The following is a 26,530-nucleotide window of genomic DNA, read 5'->3' as shown; positions in this document are numbered from 1 at the left end:
GGGAACCTTCACAGGAAGCAGACTGGCTCTGACTAGTGTGGCTCTCGGGCATTCTGTGACGTGTGCAGAGGTTCAGCCTGCACAACCAGCAGCCGGGACCGGAACCAACTGTGCTTTCTCTTTTGTTTGTTTTTTTGGATTTGTTTTTTTTTTTTTGAGACAGGGTTTCTCTGTGTATCCCTGGTTGTCCTGGAACTCAGAGACCAGGCTGGTCTGGAACTCAGAAATCCGCCTGCCTCTGCCTCCCAGAGTGCTGGGATTACAGGCGTGCGCCACCACTGCCCAGCTCAACTGTGCTTTCTTAACAACCAAAGTTGAGGCATCTATATCCTTAGGAGAAATTGTCATTTTGTTTATTCAGTAGAGTATATATAGTCTAGCTATTGGAATGAAAACAAGATAGGAAGAAAACTCCTTGCCCTGTGAAAACTGTAACTGGGGTCTCTGGATTATGGGCTGTACATACATAAACTGAACTTTTAAAGATAAAAGATGTATACACACTGTGTGTATGCACATACACATACAAATAATACTTGAAAAAGGCATTGATAATGTTTTTAAATTTATCTGACTATATAAACTATAATATCTGGAAGATTTATATGGGAATTATTTGCTCTCTATCAAAACACTTGACAATGTAGAAAAAGGAATAAGGTCTTGGGGGTGAGCGGTCACCCTCAGGGTGTGACTCAGTTACAGCCTATTTTCACCTGGCCTTGAAATCTGGGGTTCTAAGTCCAATCCTTTACAGTTACTGAAGGCTTTCTAAAACACATGGCAAAAGCAAAAACAAAAATATGTAGCATTAATTAAAACAATTTACTTAGAAGTGTCTTTTTCCCGAGCTAACCTCTAAGGTTGGTCCTTCTAAACAACAAACTGCAGGTGAAATTAAAAATTAATGAAATGTTATAAATGTTTACGAGTTCAAGGCCAGCCTGGTCTACAGAGTGAGTTCCAGGATAGCCAGGACTATATAGAGAAACCTTGTCTCGACCTGCCCCGCCCCCCCAAATTTTACCATAAAATCTGCATATTGTTCAGTTTTTGTTGTCTGTGTATTTGTGTGTGACTGCTTCTCTGCTTGTGTACCACAAGTGTGCAGGTGCCCACAGAGGCCAGAAGGCATTATATCTGGAACTGCAGTTACCGGAGGGAGTGAGCTGCCTGCTGTGGGTGCTGGGAACCAAACCTGGGACCCGTGCAAGAACAGTCAGTGTTCTATTATTTCTTTTGTTTTCGAGACAGGGTTTCTGTGTAGCTCTGTGCTGTAGAACTTGCTCTGTAGACCAGGCTGGCCTTGAACTCAGAGATCTTCCTGCTTCTGCCTCCTGAGTACTGGGATAAAAGGTGTGCGCCACCACTACCTTGTGCAGCCAGTTCTCTTAATGATGGAGACGTCTCTCCAGTCCTCATCTTGATTTTTACAGGGAAGCACTCATAGAACCAAGTAATAGTGCAGTGAAGTAAACATGACAAAATGAAGCGACCTGTGACAGCTAAGGAGAAGACAGTCTGAACATGTTCACTCAGGGAGTCACACCTGGGCCTGTTGTCTCCCAGATGCCCTCGAGATCATTTCTCTTGGGTGCCACGTCTTTAGTGGACGCTGTCTGAAGCGAAGCTGAGCTGGAGGAACACAGCCAGACGCTGCAGGGCTCCAGGCTGCACGGCTCCAGGCTGCGGCGGCTGGGACTCCAGGTGAGCCATCACTCGTCTGCTTGGTAGTTCCTCGATAACAGTAGTTCCTGAGTTTACACAGAAAAGTAAGCCAGCCCTGGGAACCATGAGGGTTTATGAAGCTTAATAACTTCTTATTTTAGCAGCAATAAAGATTAAAGATAATATGGCCTAATATTTTATTAAGATATTCTTTAGCTGGGCAGTGGTGGCGTAGGCCTGTAATCCCAGCACTCTGGGAGGCAGAGGCAGGTGATTTCTGAGTTCAAGGCCAGCCTGGTCTAGAGTGAGTTCCAGGACAGCCAGGGCTATACAGGGAAACCCTGTCTTGAAAAATACCAAAAACCAAAAACCAAAAAAAAAAAAAAAAAAAAAAAAAAGACATTCTTCCTTTATAATTTTATTATATCACCTTTAAAGAAAACATATGAAGGGATTATCAGCTGTAAAACAATTTTTAAAGTTCTATTTACATGTAATTTTTCAGGAGTATACCCTGTGTAAAGGACACAGGTAATTTCATTAGGAAAACGTGCAATTTAAGAATCATGAACACCCTTCTTGAAATGACCAACAGTCTGCTAATATGTTTAACACAAAATGTTTATTTGGTCTTTGAAATGACAGGCACCCTAAGAAAAATGTATTTTATGTATTCTTTAAACTTCTAGTAGGTTTTAGCTACTAGTGTATAGCACCAAAATCTATTTCCAAGGCATGAATATTAGCTACTAATGGTGAAGTTAATGAATACAATTTCATGTAGACATACTAAAAATTATAATTTGAGACGAATACAAATATACAGTTTTATAAAATGGGCAACTTAAGGCTTTTTTAGGGGCAATTTAAAAATGTGAACAATATTCCCTTAGTCATTTAACTTGACATAAAACTTGAGAGTTTAGAAAAATCTCTGGTTTAAAATTAAACTGTTGCAAAGTCTTAATTTATTTCCATGTCATAAAAATCTCAGAGGAATTTAAAAATACTGTTACTGAAAAGAGGTGCCAGACTTTTAAAGATCAAGGTAAACACTGTTCTCCATTAGAATTCTTAAAAGATATCTATTCAATCAGATGAGTTCACACTTCTGTTACTTATGAAGTATTTTCTTCGGTTGTATAATGTTCGACAGACCGGCCCTGGAATGGCATAAGAACCGCCGACTTGTTCGTGCTGCCCTGGGCCCTCTCCCTCTCTACTGTCGGTGCTGTGTGTGCCTCTGCTACTCCTGTTGGAGCTACATGGGTGGGGCAGAGCACAGATGTAAGGCCACAATCTCTAGCAGGGCATAGGTGTGCAGCCTCACCCAACCCACTGTACGAGGCTCAAGTTCTCTGACACTCGGGTGATAAAGATAACCTATGTTATAGAAATTATTTTTTACTACATAAACTTAACTAGTACAAGATGGAAGGGAACATCTACTAAGACTGGGTTTCCGAGGAGCAGCGGTCTTTGTGATGGCTGGAACACTGTGGAGCTGAATCAACTCCGCTCAGGCAATGCTGAATGCATTGCCCCTGTGGAATCACACCTAGCTAGCGCTTCTTACCAGACAACAGGGTTGTTCTTTTCTTTTCCTGACAGAGGTTCTCACATGTGTAGCCCAGGCTAACCTGGAGGTTCCTATGTAGCTCAGGCTGACTTTGAACATCTGGCAATATGTGCTGAGACTGCAGGAGTGAGCTCATTGTTGGTTTCTGACTGACCCTGCTTACCAGTGTAACGGCCATCTTGCGAGTCTGTCAGGCTTGAACTCTCTCCTACACCTAACAGCGCCTTTCTTTTTTCTCTTAAAAACTGAGTACTGGCCAAGAGCCTTTTATGGGGAAAATAACCTCTCTACTCTGATACTGTTCAACCATTAGCTTTTACAAAAAAGTAATGCCCACAGCAAGGAGAAATTTTACAACTACACTTTTAACAAGGTACGCAGAGGGGCAGAACTAAGGACTACTGGAAACACACACACAGTGAACCCTGTGTAGCTGAGACCCCTCAGATGTGTGCAGAAACCTGCAACACAGACGGCTGTTCTGTTTTGGCTTATGTAGATATAATGGATTCTGAGTCATCTTTCAAAATTCTGATATTTTATTTCCCTAATATGGAAAATGCAAATTTTTGTCTAATTCATAAATTTTTAAAAAGGAAACCACCATGTGCCTTACCGTTAATGTATAAGGAACAACATTAGTATTGAGTTAGCAACATCCCTTTTGATTTAAAAAAGATTGGTCCTCAAGATGTTCTTTCAAATTATTCTTATGTATACGACTTCTGAAACTTTCTATAACTGCATTTTTACCTAAAAAAAATCATCATAAACCATTCAATTAAGCTAAATTAAACTGGTTTCAGTAGAAATGCTACAAATACAAAATACTACCTATTACTGATTTTACAAATCAAATATAATACCTTAAGCTAGGAAAAAAATGCATATAGGTAAAAAAAAAAAAAAAAAGAGTTCCAGTCTTTCCCTTCTACCCAGGAAATTTTACAACTGCTGCCACAAACAGGAGCCTTTGGTGCTCTGCAGTCCTCGAAAGGTCACCCCTCGGACGCTTACTGCTGGTCTCCTTCGATTCGTCTCTTGCGCACTGTGGGGGAAAAGTCTGTTACTGATCCATATTTTATTATAAAACGTTAACATGCTTGTAACAGGTTTCTGAATAATACACTAAAATCTCATAAAAATGAATTGAGTACTTCTCATTCATAGAATCATCTGCCATTGTCACTTACTTGAAAATCAAGAGGCTTCTGAACAAGAGCTCTATACCTTATGATATTGGTGCTTACACAACAGTTGGCTAGAACCAGAGCATTCAGTTTTCAAGTCATTTGCTTATAGAAAAAAAACCCGCACACTTAAGTTTACAGAAATAATCAATTAGTACAATGTTTGCAACGACATCAGCAAACTGTGGTTAAGAAGTTATATTAGGGGGTGGAAGAGATGGCTCAATACTCTTCCAGAGAACCTAGGTTCGATTCCCAGCACCCACATGGCAGTTCACAATTGTCTGTAACGCCAGTTCCAGAGGATCTGATACCTGTTTCTAGTCTAAACAGGCACTAGGCACACACATGGTACAAAGACATAAACATAGGCCAAACACCAAATCACAAAATAAAATTTAAAGTTTTATTAAAACTATCTGCATGTTCCCTTGGTTAGATACATTTCCTTACACTGAAGGAATCTATAACAATAGTCTCGCTATTTCTAATGTAATAACTGACTAGTAACTGCTTTCCAAATTTCCCTTCTCTTTCCTGGGTTTCCTGTCTGGGTATTAACGTTGGCTGCTGAAGATGGTGGCCAGCTGTTCCAGATGACGGGGCACACAATAGCTCATGCCCAGTGGCACCCAGCCCTTCCACGGACTAGAGACATTAAAGCACTGCTGAGCTCACTAGTGGCAGGCAGGTTTCAGGAACCCGGTGACTCTCAGTCACCGAGGGCATTTACCAACCACTCCATTTCAGTACTCCACACCACACCTGAGTACTGTTCAAAGAGGCCCGAACATTAAGTTGCAGAGTCAGCAAAGGAACCTAACCACAGCTCTGCCACTTTCCTGTGTGTGCTGTGGCAATCAACCTCTCTGGGCCTGTCTGAACTTCCCTCTGAAGCAGGAGAATAATGATATCTAGTGCTCATGGCCACAGGCATAACCTGCTGCACAGAGCAGTGCTGAGAACACAAGCTTAATATAGAGGGCTCACCTTCAGCCACCAGCTCGGCTCACACGCTGGCCCTGAGGCACGGGTGAGCCATCTGTCTAGTGAGGAAAGCCAACTCGGCTACCATAGAGGATCTGCACTCCTGTGCTACTGGTTTTGGTATTTTGTACTCCGATTCTCTGATTCAGTAGGACTGGCTATTGATTCCCCACTTCTCTTCTGGATGCAAACCACAAGTCACTGCCTCTTTCTTTAGCCTAAACTGGCTGTCAGAGGAGCTAGTCAGGACAGCAGGTTCCTGAAGCTGAAGATCTTACCTGCCACTAGTAAGCTCAGAAGTGGCTTAATGTCACCAGGCTGTGCAAAGGCTGAGTATCAACAGGGATCTTGTTTGGTCTGTACCGGCTAGAGTGATGGCTGTTCTCATGCTAGGCTGACTACTGGCTGCTGGGCCCACACATTCACTGGTGTGCATAAGAACTGTCCAGTCCCTGGCTGGGCAGAGTCAGAAAATGAAGGCAAAGGATACAGTCTCTGTGACCTGTACTTACCCACTCATGCTTCCCTGACGCTAACCTATGGGAAGAGCAACAAGTTTCAAGTGTCTACTGAAAAATTAAGGGAGGAAAAAGCTAAGGAGACCCGAAACAAATACAAATATACCCCAAAAGGGAAACACCAGGCAACTCTGCTTTTGGAAAGCCATTTCAGACGTTAAAATGCATGCTACAAAATAATATTAGAAAATGTTACAGACAGGATCTACAAGAAAGAGCACAGCAAACAAAAATCCATAGAAAGCTGATTATGCAGTTAGCTAGCGCACAGGTGAAAAGCTCGAGACGCAAGGTTGAAGTGCATATTGTATGTGTCCCATACAACCTCTTTTCTGTTAGAGCTGTGACACTTCTTAGCTGGAGAGATGGCGAGTAGGCAGAGGGTTTTCAATGGACAGCTGAGAGTGAGAAAACAATGAGAAGATGTTATGAGAGCGAGAACAAAGATCTGCTATAGTCCCATTTGCAAGCTGAAGAAAAGTCACTTGCCCAGGAGACTGTCAGTCAGTTTTGAGTCTTGTCAGGCTGCTGGGATCTGTGTGTTAGAAAGCACGGTCCCAGGCTCTGTGTCTATAGACAGAGACCGCAGAGCACTAAAAGGCAATGAATATGGAGCAGGCCTGAGGCAGCTGCTATGTGCACGAGGCAAAGGGCAAAGGGCAGAGTACCACTCTTGCTTATTCTTTGTTACTTGGTGTCCTTCTTATCTACCTGGTCCAATTTCTTTCCATGAAGAAAATTCTTGATCCTTCATGGTAGCCAGTTGTTAGTAAGTCTTAACTAACCTCACTTTCAGTCTCTAAAAAAGTTACGTTTTCTTTTAAAAGAGCTGTGTTAATCATATAGCTTGTTCCAGCTCTCAGGTGCCTCCAACATAAAACATTGAAAACAACGAGTTCTTTGTCATGCAGTTTTGGTATCTGTTAGCCCCTGCTCGTTCCCCACCATCCTCCTAATGTGCTGACCTACTTCACGCTGCTCATGTATACAATGATTCTGATTATCCTCACCCCACCCTTCTTGTCTCTCTCCTCCCTACAAGTGACATCACTTTAAAAATCTGTGTTTATTCAAACAGGTGTGCATGGAGAGTGTATTACAGACCTGCTTGCTCTCACATCCAAGCCACTACATGCAGCACCCTTAGGAATGTCCTTATTTTCACCTTACATGAGACCCGTGTCTGTAATTCTAGCTTGCATCAGAATGAACTGAGTGGAATGTAGAGAATTCCCAGCAGAAAGGGTGGACTTCTCAATTCTGCTTTGTGACAGATACACCTCCTTCTGCATGGCCTCTCTGTCTTCACAGTCCACTGCTGTGGACAGCTACCTACTGCTCAGTGTCCCAGAATGCAGCCCAGGAAGTCATGTGTTTCTGTTCCTCTCATCCACATGATCTCAAAGGCTCTAACACATGTGCGTTTCTATAGGGCGGGGCAAAGCATCTACTACAGTTAGCTCGGCAGAAGGCACACTTGTTCCTCGCTGTCCTTCTTATCTACCTGGTCCAATTTCTCTCCATAAATAAAATTCTTGATCCTTCATGGTAGCCAATTGTTAGTAAGTCTCACTGACTGCTGAGACCTTGCAAAGAATGACTTCCCTGCTATGTTTATGGGCTGCGTTATGCAGTTCCTGTGGGTGTCATCTACCTACAACAGAGGTGACTAGGGGTGATATATATTGGCTGCGTTTGGGAATTTAAGGTAGTTTTAAAGGAGAGGAATATGGAATATCAGTGTGGCCTATTTTAAGATGATATAGTTACCAGAAAACTGTAGCTGAATAAAGATAAATTCTGATTTATCCACGTCCTCCTTCCCTCCATCCCTTCTCCCCCACCCCTTCCTTTTGATTTTGCTAAACATCAAATGCAGGACCTTGAATGTGCTGGGCAAACACTCTATCATGGAGGTGTATCCACTTTTACTAAACTCCTACTGTGAGCTAGATATGATTTTGAACATGGCTCCTGACAGCAACATGGTCCCTATGCTAAAAAAAAAAATTGTAACATTTAAAAACATTATTTTGTTTTAAAATTTGTATATATTATGCTTGTGTATGCTGTGTGAGTACATGTGTGTATACATGTGTGCCATGGTGTGTGTGCTCAGAAGCCAACGTTTGCTTTGTTTTGCATTGGTTACATGGGTTGTCAGGCGTCAGCAGCAACCATGTTACCTAATGAGCCATCTTGCCTGCCCCAAACCAACTAGTTTAGCTAGCATGCTGGCTCATGCCAGGTAAATCCAAACATTCTGCAGGTGGAGGCAGGAGGATCACCAGGAGTTTGAGGCAAGCTTGAACTGTAATGGCAAGACCCTGCTCAAAAACAAAATTTATCTGGAGACAGACACTTTAAATGAACTACAACTAATTTATAAAATAAAAGACAATTTTAAAAGTATGACAAACGTGGTACATAGAAAACATACATGGCACATGTGTTTAAGATATGTGCTGACATCAGACTCAGAAACCCAAACACCTCCTAATACCCAGAAAAATAAACTATTTCAGTGAGGGACTGCCCACCACAGAGTTAGAATACCCGTTAAGGGTCAATATGCCCAAGTTCCACTCTTTTCTAAATCTGAATCTCTGAGGGAAGGAAAGTTCTCAGCTATTTACAGGAGTGAACCAACACTAAGGCGAGTTGGGCGGCTGAAAACTGTATCTGGAATCAAGAGCACAGCAAAGGATGCTTCCTCTTTTGAAAACAAGTGGCTAAAGCCCCCATGGGCACCTTTCATAGATAGGGAATTAAATGATACTGTTCATGTAACTTGGACTAAAGGAGGGAATTAAACGATACTGTTCATGTAACTTGGACTAAAGGAACAGACTACAGCTATATAAATGGCTGAAGTTTAAAAGAACAGGATTGCTTGGAAACACCACCCTGTTGAGGACTTATTCTTCCTATAATGAATCCTGTAAAACATTTTAATGGCAAATAGCATTTAAAAGGAGAGTCACTTTCTGGAAATGTAGAGAAACAAAATTATGAACACCATATTTATACCTCATTTAGGGCTACAGAATTCATTTTCGTCAGCGAGCACAAGACTCAGTGGATAAGGAACTGAGGCAGGCAGGTGCAGCAGGCAGGCCCTGCACAGAGTCAGGGAGGCGGCGGGGAGTCAAACTGAACTCATTCTGTACTTCATAATAGAAAGCTGAATTTCTGCCTGGGTCTGCTTGATAAATGGGCCAGATGCTTTTTGGTGGTGTTGAACTCTTTGTTTCAAGCACAAGGAATAACTGACAACCAAGAATAAAAGCTTTTCTTAAAGCTATCAGTGCTTGTCACAGAAGCTGGTTTAACACACGAAGACTACAACCCGACTTGGCTCTGACTCACAGTATGAAGGACCTAGGAGTATTGGACACTAAAGACAGGTACTTTTTCTATGTCAAATTTTATTTCTAAAAATAGCTTAGTGCTGCATTTTGGAAATATGACTCAGAACCACATACATCTTACCTAAGTCATTGTTCTTTGTTATAGCATTGGCTGCCCTGGTTCGCGGTCCCTGCTGTGTGAATTGATATCCAAATTTAAGGATATTCATATTTTCCTCAAGCATCTTGGCCATTTCTAATTCTACAGAGGTGCCCAACTGCTGTCTCTGGAAGAATCAGAAATAAAGATTATTAATAAACCAAATCAAACATTTTTTAGGTAATTAAGATTTAAGACTTCCAGTCCCACACTGATTCTGTTAGTCTCTAGTTTTCCCCAACTTCTAGAACATACACAACATCCACGTTTTTAAAAGTTCAGTAGATACCAACAACGCACATAGAAGTAAAAGGTGTGGATACCGTGGGTGTACCTCATGCCCTCGAGGATGGGCATAATGAAGACAGAGGGCTGAGGACACAGTCCAGCGGGCAGCGCTGCCCAATATCCATAAAGCTCTGGCTTCAATGCCAGCACCACACATACCAACCAGCTGTGCTGCTGCACACCTGTGACCCCAGTACTGGGAGCCGATAGCAGGAATTTAAGGTCATCCTCTTATACAGAGAAGTTGGAGGTTAGCCTGGGCTACATGAGACTGTCTCAACCTTGGCCCTGACAAACCCAAACCAACAAACTAACCAAAGGAGAAGATGGGTAAGCATCAGGCATGGTAGTGTGCACTTATAGTTCCAGGTACGGGGTAGGCTGAGGTGGGAGGATGCGTGATCAAGAGCAGTCTGGGCAATACAGTGTGACCCTGAATTTGTTTTGTTTCTTGAAGTAGTTGCCAAGAATGAAGAAAAGTGGGTTCTTGGTCATAGTGATGGCTCGAAATATGCAATTATACTCTCCAGCAATTCTACTTGTAGGTATAAGGTCCAAGAAATAAACATGTATGTTCATAAAAAAATTATATGTGCATATTCATGAGAACATTATTTTTCTTATTTAAAAAAAAACCATGCATAAGGGTATATGTGTTTTGCCTGTATGTATGTATGTATGAATGTATGTATTTGCACCATGTGTATGTCTGTTGCCCATGAAGGTCAGAAAATGCATTTGCGCTACCATTTAGATGCTAGAAACTGAACCTAGGTCCTCCCCAGGAGCAATAAGGGCTGTTAGCTGTGGAGCCATCTCTCCAGCTCCATGGCATTATTTTAACAGTCCCCAAATAGGAACTGGATATGGAGTCCAACAGTATATGTAGGAGTTTTGACACGTACTGCGGCGTGGATAAGCGGCCTGGACTTTATCACAAACATCACATACTGAGTTACATCTTAGCTAAAAATTTGAGATCATGGATTAAGAAGCATCTTGGCTCAATTTTTAGTTATAGCCAAATCTTTTCTATCTTTATAGTCTACAAATTAATTCTGAAGAACTAAGGGAATCATTTGTCAAATATCTTTTCAAATAACTGAAGTTACTTTGTGCGTATGTGCATGCGCACTCGGTTGCAGGTGCATCTGCCAGCACACACTGTGGCGGCCAGAGGCTGCCGCTGTTCTTCTCTGTCATTCTCCACCTTATTTGAGACAGAGTTTCTGACTGAACTAGAAGTTCATTGTTTTGGCTATGCTGGCAGGCCAGCGAGCCTGTGGATCTGCCTGTCTTTGCCTCTCTGGAGATGGGTTAAAGGTATGCGTTGCTGCATCTTGCTTTTCTGTGGGTGCTGGATCCAAACTTAGGCCCACGGTTATGCAGCAAGAACGCCACCATCGAGCCATCTCGCCAGTCCCCAAAGCTATTTTTCAGAGAAAAAATTAATAGTTGCTCCATATGGAAATATTTCTAGCATGTATATTTTCCTCCTTTAAAAAAATTCTGTCTGTGACACTGGAGAGAGGGTCAGTAGCTAAGAACCCTTGCTGCTCTTTCAGAGGACCCAGGGTCAGGTCCCAGCATCCACGTCAGGTGGCTCACAACCACGTTTTACTGCAGCTCTGGGAATCCAGTGCTTCTAGTCTCCATATGCACACTCATGCACAATCATGTACATGTTCCTACATAATACAAAATAATGTAAAAAAGAAGTATGTCTAGAACAGGTGGCCCACATTAGTGAATATATTGGCATTGGACCTGCCAGTATCCTCAGAGCAACCAGGCACTGGGACATTTCTCACTGGACCTGAAGCTTGCTGTCTTGACTATCAAGCTCTTGAGATGTTTTTCTCTGACCCCCAATGCTGGAGATGTTCTATGCCTATGAGGCTGTCTCCAGCTTTTTCTTTTCTTTTTAAAAAATATTTATTTATTTATTATATATAAGTATACTATAGCTATCTTCTTCAGACACACCACAAGAGGGCATCAGATCTCATTACAGATGGTTGTGAGCCACCATGTGGTTGTTGGGATATGAACTCAGGACCTTCAGAAGAGCAGTCAGTGCTCGTAACCACGGAGCCATCTCTCCAGCCCCAAGCTTTTTCTTTGTTTCTTTCTTTTTGTTGGGGAGGTTTTTGGATTTGGTTTTTTTTGAGACAGGGTTTCTCTGTATAGCCCTGGCTGACCTGGAACTCACTCTGTAGACCAGGCTGTCCTCAAACTCAGAAATCCGCCTGCCCCTGCCTCCCAGAGTGCTGGGATTACAGGTGTGCACCACCACTGCCCGGCGCTTTTTATTTCTTATTTATTTATTTTTTCCCAGGTGTTACAGATTGAACTCAGGTCCTCTTGCAACCACAGCAAGCACTCTCACCCACTGGGGCATCTCCTCAGCCCCATTTTAATTCTTTCATACAAACGACTTGATTCATTTTCAGTATATTTGAGACTGTAACATACTACAGACACAAAAGGCTTACCACCTATTGTGTGGGTCTCTCAGAGCTGGAGAAAAGTGGACAGTCACATGTAAAAGTCTTTCCAGTTCCAACCAGTCACCGATCTAACACTGTAAATTGACTTAAAGAGACTTGCTGTGCATTCAATTGATATCATCGCCCCATCCACTGCCTTCTTCCTGAGAGGATTATAACCCTTCTTGCAAGCCCTCAGCAGTGGGGGCTACAGTTTCCTCTGAACAGCTACTGTAAAACACACACCTGATTGTCAATCTTGAGCTCTGTCAGGGTCTCATTATCTCTCAAAGCATCAATCAGTGCTAAAACCCCAGTGCCTGTGATGAAGTTAGACTCCATATTTAAGCTCTTCAAAGTTTTGTTCACTTTCAGCATATCTGCAAAAGCCTAGAAATTAAGAGTAAACATTTGGAGATTAGAATCCGATAGCAACGATTTTTTGCTGCATGTGCCATAACTAAATTCATGAATTTAACTTCCTCAGGTTTCTCTTCACATTGTTTCAGTTTTATACATCCCTGCTCAGGTCGCTCATGTATTATTTATCCCATGTACATTATCATATATAATCCTTACATTATTTGGCCACATGTACTATCCTGGGGCTGACATTTCTCTCTCTTTTTTCTTTTCGAGACAGGGTTTCTCAGTGTAGCCCTGGCTGTCCTGGAACTCACTTTGTAGACCAGTCTAGCCTCGAACTCAGAAATCCGCCTGCATCTGACTCCCAAGTGCTGGGATTAAAGGTGTGCACCACAACGGTCCGGCTGACATTTCCAACTCTTAAGAGATGGCTCAATGAGAGGCAATTGCATTAATCCAGGAAAGAGAGGTCTGCTTGGACCAGAGCAGGAGCAATAAACATGTGAGAAATGGGTGGAGACTGAACATATTTTCTTTCTTTCCTCCTTTTCCCCCTTAGAGGGTTTCTCTGTGTAGCCCCGTCTGTCCTGCAACTCACTCTGTCGACCAGGCTGTCTTGAAACCAGGAGATCCACCTGCCTCCCAAGTGCTAGGACTGAAGATGTGCGCCAGCAGTGTGGCTAAAGACAGGGTTTCATGTATCCTAGGCTGGCCCTAAGAGTCTCAGGTTGGGATGGACTTGCACTTCTGGTCTGTTTTGGCCTTGCTTCCTGAATTACAGATGTTATAGCTATATGTTAGGATTATAGGTACGTGCCATATACTCAGTTTGTGTGCTGGGGATAAATCCAGGGTTTCATGCATGTGAAGTAAGCATTCTACTAACAGAGTGACATCTCTAGCCTTCCCCGTGTCCTTTTAAGGAAGGTTTTGCAGTTTTGACCCTAGCTGACCTGGAACAGACAGAGATCAGTCTGCTTCTACCGTCAGACTGTTGGAATTAAAGGTATACACCACTATACCCAGATCTAGGTAATTAAAAAATATGATTGTGTCTATGTGTGTTTAGGATGTTAGTGGATGCATATGCATTATGGTGAACATGTGGAGGTCAGGGGAAAACTTTGGAGTCGGTTCTCTCTTTCTCCCTTTTTGTGAGTTTTGAGCATTGAACTAAAGTTGTCAGGCCAGTGTAGCAAGTGCCTTTAGTTGCTGATTCATCTCACCAGCCCGTGGTGTGTGTGTGTGTGTGTGTGTATGTGTGTGCGCATGCGCGCGCGCCTGCCTGCCTGTCATCTCTCTTAGCTAAGATCTCACCATGTAGTCCAGAATGGCCTGGAGCTTGCTATATAAAGCAGGCTGGATTCAACGTATGGCAATCCTCCTACCTAGACTCCCTGAACGCTAGGATTACCTGTGTGAACCAGCATGACTACCTTAGATCCTAAAAATATTTTGGAGACAGGACTGAATATATGCTTTAAGGTTGTAAGAAAGGGAAATTAAGGGTGACTTGTTCACCTGTCACCAAGGAAAGCGGACTGACAGTGCCATGTATGAGGCAGGTCTGGCGTTCAGTCGTCAGACGTCCAGGCACAGCTACTTGGTAGGTGTGAGTGCAGAGTACAGGTCTACAAAGGAGACAGGAGCGCTGGTGTCGCCAGCATGCACTGAAATGAGCTTGCCCAGGCAGTAGTGAAGGTGCAAAGCAGAGAGCTCTGGATCACTCCAATGTTCAGAGCTTGGGGAGATGAGGAAGAATATGTGTGGAAACCTGGGAACTAGTGAAGTTAGAGGACTGGTAAACTAATAAATATAATATTATATGTTATATATATGTTATATATGTGTATGTATATGTGTGTGTGTGTGTGTGTGTGTATTATAAATTAGGGCCAGTGATATGGTTCAGTGGGTAGGGCACTGGCTGTGAACTTTGACAACCCAAATTTCATCCCTGGGACCCACATGGTGGAAGGAGAAAAGCAACTCTGACCTCCTTTAACCTCCACAGACACACTGTAACACACACACACACACACACACACACACACACACACACACACTCCCCAATAAATAAGTGAATAGGTGAATGTGAAAGGGAGTCACAGTATAAGTGGGTGCAGTGGTATAGACCTATAATCCCAACACTTGGGAAGTAGAGAGAGGAGAATGGGGGAGTTGAAGACCATCTTCCATCACACAGAGCCCTGGACTATGGGAGATCCTGTCTCACTAAACAGATTGGTTTAATCTCACTGGAACGCACAGGTCTGTAGACATCACGGGAATGCCTGACATTACCAATCACAGTGTACTTACAACGGCCACGGGGTCATTGCTCCTGGTGGCTGCGAGACTGAAATGTTTCACATGTGTGTTGCCTTCCAAACTCTTCGCAAAATCTTTTAGAGTTGGAATTGGGATATTCTTGAAAGACAAAAAACGTAAAACACCATCAATATTTTAGTTTTCAGGAAGTTCAATCCATCAATTAAATACATTTATACTTACTGTTTGCTTTAAAATATATCCAGGAAGCATATAAGCACACAGCCTAGTCTACACAGAGTTCTAGGACAGAACTATACAGAAAGACCCTGCCTCAAAACAAACAAACCATCAGAAATAATAATTTGAAAAAAACCAAAAAACCCAAAAACTAGTAAGAAGGCCAATATGTAGGCATTTGGTCAAGAGTAAGAAAAGACGACGTCACACTTTATATATAACCATCCTAAACTGGAAGCAATCCATGTTGACTAAGTGACTCATAAGTAAACAAACCACAGAAAACCTATGTGAGAGTGACTCCACAGTGGGAAAGAACCTATTGAAACCTACCCAATATGAGGGAGTCTCGAGTGCAGTCTGTCAAAGGCTAGACTCAAAAGTGGCAAACCTGATTCCATTTTTAAGGCTGGAGACAGAGTAGAGCAGAGCGAGTAGCTGTCAGGGTGGAGAGAGGATAAAACAGGGGCCTGAAGAGCGGCTAACAGGACAGCGGCCTTTACATCTGTCAGTCAGTCGCTTATTTTTTTGTTTTACAACTCGTCAGTGGTATCTTACAGCGTGTACAACTCTGTAGTGTACATACACTAAAAGAAGTTTACTTAATTATACTAAAAATACCTTCAGAAACATGATTAAAACAAAAACCAAACGGCTAAAGTTCTTACAAGTAGGCAATATTTTGCTGGGTGGTGGTGGTGCATGCTTTTAATCCCAGCACTCAGGAGACAGAGTAGGTAGATCTACAGAATGAGTTCCAGGACAGCCAGGGCTATACAGAGAAACCCTGTCTCAAAAAAAAAAAAAAAAGGCAGTATTTTAAAAATTATTTTACCATACATCATTTTTAAATGATAAACTCTTTAAAGACTTTCTGTAACACTGAATTTCTTTTTTCTTTTTGGCTTTTTGGACTTGGTTTTTTTGAGACAGGGTTTCTCTGTATAGCCCTGGCTGTCCTGGAACTCACTCTGTAGACCAGGCTGGCCTCATACTCAGAAATTTGCCTGCCTCTACCAACAAGGGTGCTAGGATTATAGGCGTGAACACTGAATTTCTAAACTTTGAGGGAATCTATGTTCATATACTATTAGTGTACTTCACCTTAAAGAAAGGAGTTAAGACTACATTACCAGAACCTTCACATTACTACCTTGGGTTCCGCTGACTCATAGCAAACATATGTTGATATTGATACATATGTATATTGCATGCTTAACATACTTACTTTTATATTATTCAAATTAACTTCAACAAGACGGGCATCATTTTCCCGAATTCTCTTTAAACTCTCTTCAACGTTGGTTGGATTTGGTGGCTCATCAAACACTGGAAGAATCTTTTCCCCTTTGACCACATCTGCAGAAGCAAGTGGAAAGAGAAGGGCTGACTGAGACAGCCGACACTGAGAGGGGGTACACAGCAACTGCTCATCTACCCCACCCTGCAGAACTGCTAAAAGACCCTTTATATGTTGTAGTTATTTCTGTCACCAAATGAATGTTATTGAATACAGAAAGCAAGGGAAGAGTAGGTTTGCTTCATTTAAGTTTGACGGGTTGGCTTTCCTCCAGCTAGTGGACTGTGGCAGATGGAGGAGCACTTCGCTGAATGGAAATGAGGGAGTTCTCAGTTTTACAAAACCATGGGAGTATTTAAAGATCCAGCATCTAATAATGGCATTGGGTTATGTTTTTTAAAGGTTCTTAATTTGTGAGACATATATATGTATCTATAAGGGACAAAGCAACAAAAGTAAGGCTTGACTTAAAATAGTGCCTGTTTGATGGGATGCTACAATTACATGAAGGTTCACAGGGAGCAGTAGTGGACGGATCAGGCTGGTGCTCAGTCAGCTCACCCCTTTTCTTTCCCTTCCTCTCATTCTAAAGCAGAGCCTTGCCATGTAAGCAAGATGCCTAGAACTTGCAATCCTCTGCTTCAGACTCTCTAGTGCTGAGATCAGAGGTGTGTACCGCGGCAGCACACATAGCTCCTCAATCATCAGTTCTGACAGTCTCCAAAACCGAGGGACCACACTTGATACACTGTATGATTTAAGCATTTGCCAACTCCTCACAATATTCACCAAAGCAAAATATCCCTACGTTCAAATCTGACCTAGACATTAGACCTAATAGTTCATAGAATCACAGGAGACAGAAAAACATAAAATAACATCCTGGGGTTGCAGTAGACTGCATCCAGCAGACTGAAGTTTTATTTGGAAAATAACCTAGTTAACTGGTGAAATAAGCGATTTGGTAGGGGGATGATGCTGAGGAGAGGAACTGTGAAGAATACAGTTCCTGTGTTCTGGGCTGTTGAGATGGCTCAGCAGGTAAAAATGTTTAATGCCAAGCCTACACCTGAGTTCACTCTCTGGGACCCACAGGGAGAGTGCTGACTCCCACAAGTTGTCCTCAGATCTACACATGTACAACATGGCAAAAAGTTTTGTAAAGAAAGGAAAAAGAGATAGAAAAACAAACAAATGTAATGTGTAACATTACTTGGATTCTTATTTGAAATAAGGATGACATATTTTTTAAAGTAAGAAAAATTTATACATAGATTAAATTTCAGATGATATGAAGTAAATATTAATTTTTGTGCTTAATAATGGTATTGAGTTACGTTTTTAAAGTCTTGAATTTGTGAGAGACATATATATATATAACGTGTGTGTGTGTGTATTTTATGTTTATACATAAAGTAACAAAAATAGGAAGGTTTGACTTTTAAAATTTTCAGGGGGAAAAAAAGGCTGGTGAGATGGGTCAGCAGGGGAGGTGCGTGCTGCCAGTCTGGCAACCTTTTCCTGATCCTTGGGACCCACACGATAGAGAGAACAGACTCACATGTTGTCTACTGACCCCTAAATGGCAGGAAGGAAAGAAGGAAGGAAGGAAAGAAGGAAGGAAGAAGGGAAGGAAGGAGGGAAGGAGGGAGGGAGAGAAGAAGGGAGGGAAGGAAGTTAGTTCAGAATAAATGAAGCCACTGGGGGGAGGCTGAAGAGGTTCGTAATGTTAATGAAATAGCTGAAGGCAGGTTACAAATACCTGATGTTTTCTTCTTTCTCACAAATGAATATTTCTGAAAGTAAAAAGTTAAGAACCAAGGGAAATAGCCAAACTACAGAATACTATAAAAGGTGCACAATAAGTACACAAATGTTTGAATGAAATAAGTCTGTAAACCCTCACTGCTCTCTCAGAGGACATTAATAAGAACAATACCTCTTTCATAGGGCTGTTGTGATCTACACTTGATAGAATGCACAGAGGAAGTCCATAGTAAGAAGTTGAAAAGAGAAAACCCTAGGAATAGTGTTATTATTGAAAAATTGAGTTGTATGCTGGACAGATGGCTCAGTGCTAAGCGCACTGGCCACTCTCACCGCGGACCTGCGTTTCGTTCCCAGCACCCACGCAGTGGCTCACACTGTCTCCAGCCCTAGGGAATCCAACACTCACTTCTGGCCACCACGGGTGCACTGACATACATACAGACAAAACAGCCATAAAAAAGCATAAAATGTAAACCATATTAATTAAAACTCTGAAAAAATAAATTGCAATAAATACATGTTACTAAAAAAGACAATTTATGTATAACATGTGTACATTTGTATATAAATTTTAAATGGGTCAGAATTATAAAACAAGATATATACCAACTTGTTAACAGTTGACAGCTAGACATCTCTCCAGCCCTTAAACTTGATTTTAAAAAATATTTATTTTATTTATGTGTGTGTGTGTACGCCACATGTATGAGCCTTGAGGCCTGGAGTGGACACTGGCTTCTGGTGTACAGGCGACTGTAAGCCTCAAAAGGCAGGCACTGGGCTTCGCCTTCCGGAAGACCAGGAAGCCAGCTAACTAGCTTGCTTGCTTCTTTTCTTTTTTCTTTTTTTGAGATGGGGTTTATTTGTGTAGCACTGTCTTGGAGTTCACTCTGTAGACCAGGCTGGCCTCAGACTCAGAGATCTCCCTGCCTCTACCCACTGAGTGTCAGGGTTAAAGTCGCACACTGCCACCACCACTGGCTCAGGAAGCAGCCTTAATTTTTGGGATTAGAGACATGACTCACAACACCTGACTACATCTTATATTTTTAATGGCTTTCTGTGATAGTAATATCAAACTTAAATTTTAGGTTTAATACATGTATATGTAATATTTGGATATCTGGTATAATAAATGCCACAGTTAATACGTGGAGGAAGCGAAGGATCAGAATTCACTTCAGGTACTCACTCGGGAGCTGTTCCTGCGTGACACCGTTGCTACCTCCCAGCATGTCGCAGTGCTGTGTGTCTGCCATCAGACTGTGCATCCCAAGAATAGCTGCAGAGACAGGAGAGTTAGCTTTCCACTTAGCCTGCTCTAAAGCTCTTCATTTGTACGTGGAACCCGGCTGTGTCTCAGGCAGGCCTTCAACTCCTGGGCTGAAGCCTTCTGTGTAGCTATGACTATAGGTGTGAGCCTAGCACCCAGTTTGCAAGCAAAAAATTTAAATATTTTAAATTTTTAGCATTCTCCAGACATTTTCCTACTAAACTAAAAAAGGATTTTACATCCCCAGACAGGAGGGAGGGGTGTGTAGTGGTTAGAGACCACTGACAACCTCTCATCCATTCTCACCAATACTCTTGTTAGTCATTCCCCAGCATCTTTTAAGTTAGACTACAATGTGAGGCAGGCCAACCTTACAGGAAACCCTGTGCTTAGCTCCACCTGGTGGCTAAGAGAGGAAAGTGGAAAGCTGCTCGGTAGGTTTGTAGGAACCGAACACTTTACAAAGACAGAGAAATCTGGGCATGATGGCCCATGTGATGACAGAAAATGCTGTTAAGTTCTCTCATTTAGAATAAAGCAGATTCTCAGAAACATTAAAATTCTTTGATGTGCTCTCTGCTGGAACTTCCATTTATAAAGCTACCAGTGCTCTGCTCCGTGAGGAATACACCACCTTCTGGAGCTGTGCCAACACATGCTCTGCCGGTTTCCAAGGTTCTTCCTAGGAACCTTCACTCTACTTGCTTTTATTTATTTATTTATTTATTTATTTATTTATTTATTTATTTATTTTTAGTTTTTTTGGTTTTTTTGGATTTGGATTTTTCGAGACAGGGTTTCTCTGTGTACCCTTGGCTGTCCTGGAACTCACTCTGTAGACAGGCTGGCCTTGAACTCAGAAATCCGCCTGCCTCTGCCTCCCAAGTGCTGGGATTACAGGCGTGCGCCACCACCACCTGGCTTTCACTCTACTTTCAAACATGTCAGTTCTTAGAGCTATCTGGTATGATGATCTTCCCACATGTCACATTTTCTACCCAGGACCCTGGGTATTTGCATAGCAAGTGGGAAGAGTGGACTGGGTAGGAAACTGGCCATGGGGACACGGAAGTCTGCTGTATACCTGGTCATTCAGTTCCTGATTTCTATTTACTCTGTGAAAAAGCAGGGCAGAAAGGTGACCCTGAAGGCTGTTCCTAGTGCTCATACCGGGCAGGCTCACCAGCTGGGCAGGCTCACCAGCTGCCCTATGCCACACTCGTTCAACCCCCACCCCATGCCTGTCTTGGGAGATACCTGCAAGGTCACACAGTTCTGTGTCTGATGCACTTGTCAAAGCTTCTTCTAACTCTGGATCAAGGGATATAGTTTCTTCTGTGAAAGTCTGCACTGGCTTCTGTTTGGGGATAAAAATTTTCCCTGAAAAACAAAAGCATTTGTTATTTATTACTACTGCCACTAACTCATTATCACCTTTGTCCCTCTCACACACACCAGGCAAGACATGTACAACGGAAATAGACAAGCAGGTCAAAACTAACATCTACAGCAAGGTACTGGTTACATACACTAGTACTCAAGAATAACTGGAAAAATCTTCCCATCTCTGAAAATAAAAATGGCTACTTTTGTTTTTTGTTCTGAGATAGAGTTTCATTCACTCTGTGGCTCAGGCTGGCCTTGAACTTTTGTGTGGCCTAGACTGGCCTTGAACTCACAATCCTTCCAGTTCAGCCTCCAGAATGCACAAAGCCCAGCTCCTCCGTGAAGCAATTATGACTATTTCACAGATTCTGACTCAGTATTTAGATGAAGCTGGCTGAGTGATCATGAAAGCACTGGGTGCTGAAGGTAAATGGCAGTGAGCTCCAAACCACACACATACACACACACACACACACACACACACACACACACACACTCTCACACACTCACACACACACTCACACATACTCACTCACACTCACACAGTCACACACACACAGTCACACACACATTCTGTCACACACACATACTCTCTCTCACACACACACACTCACACACACACTCTGTCACACATACACTCACATACACACTCACACACTCTCTCTCTCTCACACACGCACACACACCTTGTCACACATACACTCACACACACTCACTCACACACATATTCTCTCTCTCTCACCCCCACACACACACTGTCACACACACACACTCACACACACATTTTCTCCCCCACACACATACACACTCTGTCACACACACACACTCATACACACACACTCACACACACATACTCTCTCACACACAGATACACGCACACACACACTCACATACCAAAATCCTAGAAAATTTATGAAAATTAAAAAGGCATCCAATTTCTTTTTTTTAAAGATTTATTTATTTATTATATGTAAGTACACTGTAGCTGTCTTCACACACTCCAGAAGAGGGAGTCAGACCTCACTACAGATGGTTGTGAACCACCATATAGTTGCTGGGATTTGAACTCAGGACCTTTGGAAAAACAGTCGGTGCTCTTAACCACTGAGCCATCTCTCCAGCCCAGCATCCAATTTCTTATTGCTAAGCTACAAACTGTTATGATGACTTGAGGAACAGCAGAGACAATTTCAGACACTCAAGTTCTAATTGCAGGGAAATTTCTCTATGTCCCAAGTGGTGTTCTAAAACTTGACAACTGTTCTTTTGAATCGAGGATACTAGCTAGCTGTGAGGGGAATAGATCAGAAGTTCAAGGTTACCCTGAGCTTATGAGAGCCTGTCTCAAAAGAAAGAAAAAAAAATCAAAACCAAGATATTTCATATCTCTGCTAAAAGTGCCCCATTTCTTCATATTACGTTGCATAGTTTTCCATTAGATTCTTTGGTTATTTTTAAGAACTAAAAATTTATTGCTATTGATTTTTTCTTTGTTTGAGACAGGATATCTCTTTGTACCCCTGGCTTCCCTGGAACTCACCATGTAGACTAGGCTGGCCTTTAATGCAGAGAGTTCCATTTGCCTCTGCCTCCTGAGTGCTGAACCATTTTGAGAACATACCAGGAGCTTCCTGTCAAGGTCTGAGAGTTGGACCCTGGGATTTGGGAGGAGCTGCTACTTTCCTGTGACTCTGGCCCCAGATACACAGCCTTGACTAAAACTCTAGGTAACAGGTAGCTGTTTCCCAGTGCCCACACCCTGCTCTTTGTACCCTGGAGGATAACTTGACCCTTGCTTATCTGCTCTCCACCCAATGGCAGGAGGAAGGCCTGGGAAAAGCTCTGCTGCCCTTCCCCCAGTCTCTACAGCTGACAGGCAAGCCTTGGGGAATTTTCCTCTCCACTTCCTCTGTACTTGGAGTACATTCCCAGCACTAAAGACAGACTGTCTGTCTCTATTTCTGCACTTTATCCAATGCTATAGTTGTGGCTATTTGATTAAAAATTCAGCTATATTTCAAGTAGCTCAGTAGAAACATCTAGTTTGATGTCTGAGCTAACCAGTATGGCAGATACTAGCCAGTTACGGTTTATTCTGTTGTTTTGGTTGTTATGGCTTAGCTTATCAAAAGTTCCTGGGCAGAAGTCACATCTCCCAGTTGGTAAGCCAGTCACTATTAGTAACTGGATCATGAGGGCTGTGACTTAATCCCTAGTGGATCCATGATGGCCACACGATGGCCGTGGAATGTGGGGTTGCAGTGGGGAAGGAGACTAGTTACAAGTTAGCTACTGGAAAGGGCTGGGGAGAGGCACCCATCTCTGGCCCCTTCCTGGGCCACGTGGTGGCGAGCATTCCGGGCCCACAATGAGCTCTCATCACAGCGTTCTGTTCACTCCAGGCCCCAGCATGAAGTGCCAGCTGACTGTGCTGACACTTTCAGGGCAGCGAGCAAATATAAACTTTTAAAGCACAGTCTCATTGTATAGCCCTTGATCTCAGATCTCCTGTGTCCCAAGTGCAGGAACTAAAGGTATATGCTATCACACCACTTCTCAATTTTTCCTTTAGAAGGAACAAAGTTGTTCTTCTTAGGTCTTTAGTTAAAATGACAGAAAAAATTAACACAGCGAGAATAATAATTTTTGAAACTTCCTATATCTGAATTCAAAGCCAGGGATTTTCTGAGTCTGATACTGGGTCAATCCAGATGACTTTGTATTAATGAGGACATGTTAACTACATATATACCACACAGTGGCCAGTTGAAATTAGTGCTTTAAGTCTTAGCTCTAGCAATGAAGATGTATTAATGACATATATACCAGAGAGCTCCTCCATCTGGTGGAGACAGAGCCTGAAGTCTTAGCTATGGTAATTGAACAAGGATTCCTCATTACTGACCTATAATTGTCTGTATTTAAAAGACTTTATGCAACCCACCCCCACCTGGTTTTTCAGGAAAGGGTTTCTTTGTGTAGCCCTGCATGTCTTGGACCTCCATCTGTAGCCCTCTCCCTGCGTCTGCTTTGGGAGTGTTGGGATTAAAGGTGCATACCACCATCTGACTTTTTAGAAAATTCTTAGCTCTAACAATATAGTTGTTGCAGGGTACAAAAATTGATATAAGAAACCAGGAGACCACACACACACATACACACACACACACACACACACACACACACACACCAACACCAATGAACTCTCAAAAGAAAGAAAGGAGAAAAAAAATCCTATTCATATTGAGCTCCTTTGTTTGCTAAAAAGACCTCTACAAAGAAAACTTAAGACACTGGAAAAGGAAATCAATGAAGATATTAGATAATAGAGGATCTTGCATGCTCTTAGATTGGCAGAATTGTGAAAATGACTTTAGTACCAAATTAACCTACAGATTTAACACAGTACTCATAAAAATTTGGATGCTACAGATCTAGGGAACCCAAGAACTCACAAGGAGTCACAAAAGTCCACAGGTAGCCAAAGCAATCTTAGACAGCAAGAACAAAACTGAGTCATCACCAAACCACAAACAGGAGCTGTAGGGACAGAGGCGGCCTGGTAATGAAAAGACAGACACGGAACAGAGAGGACTGGAAATACACCGACAAGCTGTGGGCATCTAATCTCTGACAAACGTGGCCAAAAACATGCACCAGAAGGAGGATAGCCTAGTCAACGAAAAGTGCTGGCAAAACTGGGAGTCTACCTGCAGAAGAAAACAGATCCATTATCTTTCATGCCATGTAAAAACCAGTTAGAAATGGAATAAATACCTTGATTTAAAGCCTCAAACGACTAGAGAAAAACATAGGCATACTCTTCAAAACACTGGGGGTACCAGAGAGCTTTCTGAACAGAACCTCGATAGCACAGGAGCCAATCTCAGATACGAATAGGTAGGGTTGCATGAAATTAAGAGCTTTCTGCACAGCATTTAAAACTGCCAATCAACAAATGGGCTAATGAAATAAACAAGCAATTCTCAGAAGAAAACATATAAATGGAGGGTTTAACAACCCCAGTCATCAGGAAAAGGCAAGTTACGACTACTCTGTGTACCTCCGACCCTTGAGATTTTCAAGGACGGAATCTATGATCTGGTCACCCGCATGCTTGCCTAGAATACAGTAGGCAATCCAACCTGCTGAATGACAACTTGGTGAGCAACTTCTTAATCCAAATGGCCCCACTTTATACAGCATAATTCAAACATGCTGGTTCAAAGATAACTAACTAGAAATAATTTTATGTATATGGATGCTTTGCCTGTGCATAGGTCTATGTGCCACATATACAGGCTGGTGCCAGAAGAGGACATCAGATCCTCTGGAACTGGAGTTAGGGAGGGTTGTGAGCTGCCAGGTGGGTCCTCTGGAAGAGAAATAGTGCTCTTAATTACTGAGTCATCTCTCCAGCCCTGAAATAAGTTTCCAAACTCTTTAAACCAGTGCTTCCTCCAATAAATCGGCAGCTTGAGAATGTATTATTTCTAGTAGAAAACCTTCCCTACAACAGCAAAGTGCCAGGCTATATGGTAGTGTGTATAACTGACCTCAACATTTATGGGTTCTGGTGATTAAATCTTTTTTTTTATACTATTTATTAGTAAATAGTATATTTTTTACTAGTAGATTATATAATCTTTTACTATTTACCTTTATTTTATGTGTGTGAGTGTTAGACCACATGTTTACATGTGTGTGTTTGGTGCCCACAGATGTGAGAAGAGGGTGCTGGATGCCCAGAACTGGAGTTACAGTTGTGAGCCATTGTGTGTGTGTTCTGGAAACTAAACCTGTGTCTCATTAGCAAGTGCTTTTGACTTCTGAGCCACCTCTCTAGCCCTTTAGGGGGTTATTCATTATTGGTTGATAACTAAAGGCAAATCCAACTAAAATCCTCGCCGGGATTACCATTACAATGAAAACAGTACACAGGATGCACAGGCTCCAGCACCTGACCTCCAGCACCTACCAGGGTGGTGGTGGTGGGGGGGGGGACTTGTGTGGTATAGCAGGTATGACTTCCACTGTCCCTGTGCTGGCCGGGCTCAAGGTTGCCTGCGTTCCCTGCTGTTCATAGCTGGTTCTAAGTAGTGAATGCAGAGTAGACTGGGCAACGAGCTTTGAGAAATCCTAATATTTGAGGTGTACCCCAGAGACTCTGGTTTAGTAGTTTAGTCTGATGTATATATGCAGTCCACAGCCAGCAGGCAAGGCTGAGAACAAAATAAACAAAACACAGCCACGTATCAAATGCCTTGATTTTGCCATTCTATACTGTGCACATATATAAAAAGGATTGCTGCATATTTTAAATATATATAGTTCCTATTTTTGTCAATTAAAAAAGAAAAACAGAGAAGCTGATGTGGCCTTATGTGGGAGGAAGTGGTATAAGCCCCAGGTCCCTTCAGGTCTAACATGTACTAAGTCTGAGGCCGGCCTGGGCTTAAAAAATGAAGCTAGAAAAGAAAATGAAAAAGAAAGAAAACCAACCAAACTACCAAGTAGCTGTCCATGTCTTAGATGAGCTGAAGGAATCTAAAGAATTGTAAAAATCTACGATGTTTATTTTTATAATCCTCATCCACATTTCTTGAGATATTATTTATATCTGGTTTCCCCAACCCACAAACTTCTACTAATGCTTAAAAGTTCCTGAACAGAACACCAATAACTTACGCTCTAA

The 26,530-nt window shown here is 42.3% G+C and overlaps 1 protein-coding gene across 1 annotated transcript in view; it reads right to left on the bottom strand.

The window, feature by feature from the left end:
- Positions 1-2,271: 2,271 nt before the first annotated feature.
- Tmod3 (tropomodulin 3) overlaps positions 2,272-26,530 on the bottom strand; it is a 61,777-nt gene continuing 37,518 nt past the window's right edge. Inside the window, exons 4-10 of the mRNA XM_052187798.1 lie at positions 20,707-20,829; positions 19,369-19,458; positions 16,335-16,465; positions 14,918-15,025; positions 12,476-12,619; positions 9,435-9,579; positions 2,272-4,295 (exon numbers count right to left, since the gene is read on the bottom strand). Coding sequence (XP_052043758.1) covers positions 4,261-4,295; positions 9,435-9,579; positions 12,476-12,619; positions 14,918-15,025; positions 16,335-16,465; positions 19,369-19,458; positions 20,707-20,829 — 776 coding nt within the window. The 3' untranslated portion in view covers positions 2,272-4,260. The remainder of the gene's footprint in view (positions 4,296-9,434; positions 9,580-12,475; positions 12,620-14,917; positions 15,026-16,334; positions 16,466-19,368; positions 19,459-20,706; positions 20,830-26,530) is intronic.

Source organism: Apodemus sylvaticus, chromosome 7 (assembly GCF_947179515.1).
Source record: "Apodemus sylvaticus chromosome 7, mApoSyl1.1, whole genome shotgun sequence".
NCBI classification, from domain to species: domain Eukaryota; kingdom Metazoa; phylum Chordata; class Mammalia; order Rodentia; family Muridae; genus Apodemus; species Apodemus sylvaticus.
Note: the sequence above shows the minus strand (reverse complement) of the source record. Positions and strands in the feature narration are given on the sequence as shown.